Here is a 7,251-nt window from a genome sequence, read left to right as displayed (position 1 = left end):
TCGCGTTTTACTAATAAAATATTTGCATTCGACTACCCCTTCAGACCGGAGACATTCTACTGCTGACAAAGAACCTTAAATATCGTGCCTTTTTCCGTTCTTTTCAATTCTCGAACCTGCCTGGCAGACAGACATTTCTGGGTGGGTAAATCTGTGACACATGATTGTGATTCCGTAGTACACCGCACCCTTAAAATAGGGCTTTCCGTGTTTATCAAAGCCATCTATCCTGTCAAATAATTAACACTTTTTCATCGTGAACCAGTAAAATCCACAGAAATCCACTAGACACTTTGCGGCCCACGGCGATTTTAAAATTTAAAGGGGCGAAACAGGAAATTCCATTTTCCATTCGCGCACACAACGTGAAAGTCGTCAAACGTTGTTCGCTGTTTTCCTAACCGTAGCGCATTTACCTGCTGCTAACGTGTTTTCTCTCTGGATATCACTTGGTTCTTGTTGAATCATCAAGCCAAGGTAGACAGTTGTTATTTGGATTTTCTTATTTACCCCAGGGTGTTTATTTTGTTTGCAAATATATCATATCAGAGAAGACGCGCTTAACTTGGAGAGAAACAACACTTAAACCAAAACTGTTACGCATCTTTGCGGAAAAATGATTGTTTATATCATCATGATTGGGCTTATCGACGGCTTTTATCGCAAAGACAAGACGTTGACCTGACATTCATTTACAGATACTATAACTATGATAAATCAGGTCCAGCCAAGCAATTTCACTTCCCTTGCATTGACGCGCAGTGCATGCGAACTATCTTTCTGTAGTCTCGCTCATAAACTAAAGCAATCGATGTTCCATCATCACTGGCGTCTCAACAACATAAACTGATCCCACTAACAACGCGTCTTTTGTTTTCCAGGGTTATAAAGTTCACGGTGAAACCGCGTCACTATACAAACTGCAGTGAAGAAGCGTCGCACAATTTTGACTTGACAATATGGCTGCAGCGTTCATCTCGATTGTGGTTTTCGTTCTTTTTCAGTCATGCACATGTGCCAACTTCAAAATACCTCCTAACCCTCTCCTGGAAAGCGCTGAGGGTGAGTGAAATTCTTATTTCTTTTCGTTATTTATGGTTATGGAAAATTGTACCAAATATCATGTTTCGCCCTTATGGTGCAGTAAGGTTTGAATGCAATGCAAGATATTACCTAATTGTCTTGTACCATTCCTTAACTTTCCTCTCTCTCAGAAAGGAACTTTTTTGTCATCTGTTTCAGCAATCTCAATATTTCCCCTTGACTATTTAATTTCTGAGTAAATTGGAACATTAAATAACGATCAAATACATTACAGTCTTTATGGTGATTTATATAGCGCGCAAACACTCCAGTAAGACTCCAGTGGTTCTGTAGGAAAATTCGCTTTCGGTTTGGCCATAAAATGAACTGTTTTAAACTAAAACTGTTCGCTATTTGCACTTCCCCAACATTGTGTTTAAACAGCATTTTTTTCAAGTTCTACGCATCACTACTTGCTCATGTTTCATCGCTCCAAAGTTGACCGTTCATTGCACCTCTTGTTGTCGGCTAGGTCATGTTATTCAAGATGACTGTGTTGCATGCAGAACAAAATTATCGTGATACTACGAAGCCGGAAAGGATGACAGATCGTGACGGATATATAGACAGTCAGTGAAAATGTTAACCAAGCGACACAGATCGCACTCCTTCAAAGTTAAATTTCCATCTATGATTGTCATAACGTGGCTGTAATACCAAAACTCGTTGTTAGTCATATAGCCTCTGAAAAATTTCATCTGTAAAGAAATATTTTTAGGTGTACACATGTGAAAACCGTAATCAAAGAATACTGCCTAAAATGATGCAAATAGCGTGATCTTATCTCATGTTACCTCTAGCTCTGAGGGCTGACAAACATCTTCGTCACGGAAGCCGCGTGCCACGATCACGAAAACTTTAGCCAAATCTTAATCATTTATGTATCTTAAAATGTTGTTGTAGCGCTATTTTTTAAAAGAGTGATACAGTAAAAAAGCTGCGTGTAAGAAAAGAACCTGGCGGTTTAAGAAAATGCTGACGGAAATTTGCCATTTTAAACCCAAAAATACCAGACCTTGTTTAGTCAAGCAAGATCACTCAGGTTCTTATATGTGGGTTACAGTTAAATTATGATAAACATTTAACCTAGGAGTGTGACATTGGGATTGCAAATTTATATCACCAGAAAATACATAATACAGTGGTAAATAAATACTGTATATATATTGAAGGCAAAAACCCAAGTTTATTTATTTCTCTGTTAATCAACTATATTTCCTTCATAGAAATTAAGAACCTAACTTAGTCTAAATTGCCAATAGCTACCCCACAATACAAGGACCTATTTTGCCAGACTTCCAAAAACGGAGTTTCTTACAAGCGCGTTTTTCCTGTAGGTAGTTTGAGTATGTGCATACATAGCAGAAATGGCCATTTGAAGAAAACTTGACAAGTTCGATGATCGTTGTTTTCTTTTTGTCGACAGGCATGAAGTGTCTGTACGAGGATTCAGTCTACAATCCGTGGCAGCGTTTTGTTAATGAGAAGTGTACTGGGTACTGCACTTGTAACGGGAGAAGTGGTGACGTGGGATGTGTTTCTTTGTGTCCTCCAAGCCCCGTACCTTGGTGCTCCCAGGGAGAGCTCCCTGAGACCCGCAATGAACCGGTTCCGGATATTCTTGACCCACTAGGCAGATGTAGTTGCAAGCGAAAGTCTTGTAACCCACGTCCTAACCTTCCGCCTCCGCCTCCCCTTGGGGGATCTATGGAACATCACGGTGAGTAAATTATATTAGCACCAGCTTTATTGTCCTCACGTTTCACGAGTGGTGGGGCGGCTCCAAAGCAAAATCAAGAACGCTTCCAGCAGGAAACAAGGAACTCAAGGAAATCATGAGAGTATAGCATTAAACGAATTCTATTTTTCATGTGCCATTTCATGATTTCTTTATTTTTTTTATTTTATTTTATTTTATTTTATTTTTTTCCATGTTCTATTTTATGATTCAGTTCATTTTGTACTCTTATTTGGTTATTCTTGCCCGTTATGTTTAATATTCTTGTTCCCCTTTACTTGAAGTCAGAATGTCTGTGCTACCTTAATCTCTGCATTTTCAACTTAAAAACAGCCTTTTCTAGCTTTTGTATTTTAGAGTTTTATCACTCACGTTTTGTAATGCTTTGTGCATATACAGTTACATATTTTTATCGCTTTTCTAATTCTCATACCTTAAAAGACATGAGAATAGACCATATTTGTATTCTCGGTATTAGACGGCTGGAACTAGCTTGCAACTGAGACTAATGCGGGGAGTCTTTTCAAAAGCAAATAGAATTGATTTCTTTTTAGTGATATTTCCCCTATGAGCCTCCACTGCAAGCTAGTTCCAGTCCAATTCCAGGAATACGAATATCATCTATTAGAAAAGCGATAAAATATGTAAATTTTATCCATAGATACATATATATTTTTAGTCACTGTTTTTGACTTAAAAATGACCTCAAAGAGGTCGCGATGTCGTTTTGAATATATCGCTGGTTTTGATCTTAAAATGTGTTTCGAAGAAACTGCTTATTAGTATATTCTCAGCTCCGACTATTGCATTTCTAGCTCTCTGATTGGCTCAAAAACTCCGACTATGAGCCATTAGTCGGAGTTTTACCTTATATGGAAAACAGTGCGCCAAGTTTAAAAATTTTCCGCTCTGTAAAATTGTTGAAATAAAAATCGGCGGCAAAAACCCGATTAAGAATATACTAAAACAATTATTCCATTCGACCTTGTTGGATATGAAGTGATCATAACCAACTCGCGCTACGCGCTCGTTGGTTATTTATCACTTCATATCCAACGCGGTTTCATGGAATAATTGTTAATTAGGAAGACACTTTCCTACAGGAAATTGGATGATCGATCGCGCAAAATGCCTGGATATCGTTAATTATTTATAGCCGGCGAAGCGGTAAATTTGAATGTGAACACATGTTGAATAGGTCAGAATAATAGAGAAGGACCCAAATTGGCCAAGTTGAGTCCTGTGAAGAAAATCGCTTTTCTGATTTCCTGAAGTTCTAGCACGGCTTTTGGAAGAGTAATGATTAAACTACAATTTGAGCAGTAAACCAAAGGAGATTTAGAAAGTATAAAGACTATCTCTTGGCAGTTGAAAAACAGCCGAATTGCGTCTCTCTCTTTTCATCATCCACAGTCATCCCAGAGTGCAGAGGCCGCGTTCCAAATGAATGGTTTATAAACGAGAAGTGCACTGGACGGTGTCGTTGCCGGTTGAGTGGCATCGTTTGTGTTTCTCTCTGTGCACAGATGAGAGTCAAATGCTCTTCAGATGCCGAGATGGAAACCTATGACCAGCCAATGGATGATGTGGGCCGATGCACGTGCAAGCGAGAGAGATGCGTGGAAAAAATCGGGGTCTGGTAAGAACGATATCGGGGAGCATCATCACGGGTACTCCCACAAACTGTAGAAAATGGTCCCTCCGTCAGCACAACTAAATCTGTAGATAATGGCCCCTCCGTTAACAGAACTAAAACTGCAAATAGCGGTTCCTTCGTTAACAGAATTTAAACTTTCCTAGGAACTAAGAAGATGGTAGACGGATAATTTTTGATTAATCCATAAATTGCGTTTCCAATCATGAAATTTGTTAACGTAACCCCTTTCCCGTCCTCACAGCTGTTAACCACCCTGGATTTGTTCTACAAAATCGAATTATTCTTGTCGGATTTGGGAAAATTCCTGGGGAGCCTCCCATATAAAAAGTAAGGGGGTGCTCGCCGTATCTTTTAGGGGTTAAAAAAAGCGGTGTGGTACTTCTTAGGGTGTTGAGCCTCATAATGTCCACAGCGGGAGTTTTCACGGAACCTTTTGCGGTACGGTATTAAACGGAAAACAATTGTTGTTTTATTGGTACCTCTGAGGGGTGAAAAAAATTTCAAGCCACGTGGTACCTCTTAGGGGTTCTTTTCAAAATTTTGGACGAGCATCCCTTCCTTTTTATATGGGAGTCCCCCACCCCCCCCCCCCCCCACCCCGGGGAAGATCCACCTCCTTGTGAAATATCATACATACGATGAGTTCCATTCCATCTCTTAGCTTAGCCATGTTGTTAACGAAAAATACATTCACTAAATGTTTTGCTGATCAATACCAGGGCAGCTGATAATATGCAATGAAAAATACAGTTGCTTTCTGTATACTTTGATAAGCAGGGACAAAAATTTTGTTATGATTTCTTTTTTTTCTGTTCACCATTAAAAAAAAGCGCTAACCTGCTTGCTTGGTTTATTTTTTTGTAGATTGCAACTTTGATGGCCAGAATCCGGCAACATGTCGTGATCAATAGTTTTTGTTAAGAATGAAGAAAGCAGTTACAATTAGAACAGCAGACATTGTAGTATGTAATAATAGTCATAGCTTAGTGCGTTCAGCCCTGCGTAGCTATGTTAAATATCAAATATTATCAAGTATGTTATCGTCATGATTTGATTAATCACTTAATTAGGTTATACTCTGAAGTTTATCAGGACACGCGGACATGATGACTTTACCTGTTTCTCTTGATTAGCTTTATAATTGATGACGGATGTATTCCTGTTAAATGAAAATAAAAAATGCAAGGTAGCCCGAAGTGTTTTCTCTATTGATGATGGACTTCTTCTCTTGGAGTGAAACGTCATGCGCTTAAAGCTGTACACTAAGTGTCCTGTGAACAACAGAACTAATGAACCACTTGAAACAACTATACAGAATAATTTCGTCATTCATTTAAAGCAAATGCGCTATGTATGCGCGCTCATGGAACGAGAAGGTCGCGCGGGAAGTGAGGCTTGTCGAGAGAGAAGTGAGGCTTGTCGCGTGAGAAATGAGGCCTGTCGCGCGGGAAGTGAGGCTTGTCGCGCGGGAAGTGAGGTCTGTTGCGCGGGAAGTGAGGCTTGTCGCGCGGGAAGGTTTCTTGCTTGCTCCGCGATCCATGCAAGCGCGGCGTGTCTTTTTATCAGATTTTCTTCTTTAGACTTTTGCAACAAGGCAGGAATCTTTTCGACAAATCTACATGGAGTATCAGCTGCTTGAAAGTAATGCTTTGTCTTCTCGAGAAAGGAGTCAGAAAAAGGAATGTAATTAGCTATTTTAAAACATTCAGAAAACTGATATGGTAGATCAACTTAGGCTGTGGGTGGACGAGGAACACAGCCCAAGGCAACGAATTTTCAATATAAAAGTGCAAGGATTCAAACAGTATTAGAGTCATAAAGACAACTTCTTCTGTAACAAACCTGTGGGCATTTTTACGTTAGAGCAAATCAAAGAGAATTGCATTTAGTCGTCAAAAGTAAGGGCCGCCACGAAGCTCTTCGGAACGTCTCACAGGAATGGCTGAGAAAATGATATACAAACAATGGTAACAAGGGAGCCTAGCCCAAAAACAACAGAGTTTCGTGCTGACAAGATCCAATGAAATTAGAGGTTCTAGGGAGCTTCATGATAACAGAAAGTAAATGCCAAGTAATTTCAAATATGATATATAAGATATATGATATATGAGAAAAGTTCTTTATCCTTGTAACATGTAAACTGTTCTCGATTTTCATTGTTACGGAGACGAAAAGAACGATATTGTGCTGTTTGAAAATTCCAAGGTATTATGTAAATTTAACCTTCTGCTAGAACTGAAATTGCAAAGACAAACCGACCTGTGGGGTTAAAGTATTATAAATTAAACTTGCATAGGTTTTTTCTGAAAAAAGAATCATTTACCTAGACTACACCATAACTGGCCCCACTCCCTTAATTGTCGGAGAAATTTAATTAATTTGATTAAATAGCCTTTTCATTGCACCCTGTGCGTTTGGAGCTAAAAAAAAAAAACAATAATCTGTAAAATATCAAACTGATCAATTATACCTCCGATATAACATGCTCTGCACGTGATATTATAATTTGAATGTAAACAGTGTCTATTGTGATACTTTCCCAGGGCAAAACTTTGTTTTACTGGAGGTGATTCACACAAAAGCTCGGCCCATAGCGACAACGATTAAATTACATTTGTTTTCTGGCCTGCGAAATCACGGATTTAAAATCAGATTTCAACTGGATTTTTTTCAAGAAGCCATTCTTACTAATGTTTCATGGCAATTTGGATATATCCTGAGTGGGCAATACTTGCCTACTTTGCAATTGTGGTGTAACTCATACAGTAAATAT

At 38.9% G+C, this 7,251-nt stretch overlaps 1 protein-coding gene across 1 annotated transcript; it reads left to right on the top strand.

The window, feature by feature from the left end:
* Positions 1-557: 557 nt before the first annotated feature.
* On the top strand, positions 558-6,942 carry LOC145497397 (uncharacterized). The gene is made up of 4 exons (XM_081477209.1): positions 558-1,062; positions 2,510-2,803; positions 4,235-4,460; positions 5,343-6,942. Coding segments are annotated over exons 1-4 (624 nt in total). The 5' UTR covers positions 558-959; the 3' UTR covers positions 5,344-6,942.
* The last annotated feature ends 309 nt before the right edge of the window (positions 6,943-7,251 follow it).

This window comes from Orbicella franksi, chromosome 9 (assembly GCF_964199315.1).
Source record: "Orbicella franksi chromosome 9, jaOrbFran1.1, whole genome shotgun sequence".
NCBI classification, from domain to species: domain Eukaryota; kingdom Metazoa; phylum Cnidaria; class Anthozoa; order Scleractinia; family Merulinidae; genus Orbicella; species Orbicella franksi.
The sequence above is the reverse complement of the archived record's forward strand: the minus strand, read 5'-3'. Positions and strand labels throughout refer to the sequence as shown.

Coding starts and splice junctions, on each gene's coding strand:
- LOC145497397 (XM_081477209.1), top strand. CDS start 960: ATGGCTGCAGCGTTCATCTCGATTGTGGTTTTCGTTCTTTTTCAGTCA. Junction 1,063..2,509: donor TCTCCTGGAAAGCGCTGAGG/GTGAGTGAAATT, acceptor TTTTGTCGACAG/GCATGAAGTGTCTGTACGAG. Junction 2,804..4,234: donor GGGATCTATGGAACATCACG/GTGAGTAAATTA, acceptor CATCATCCACAG/TCATCCCAGAGTGCAGAGGC.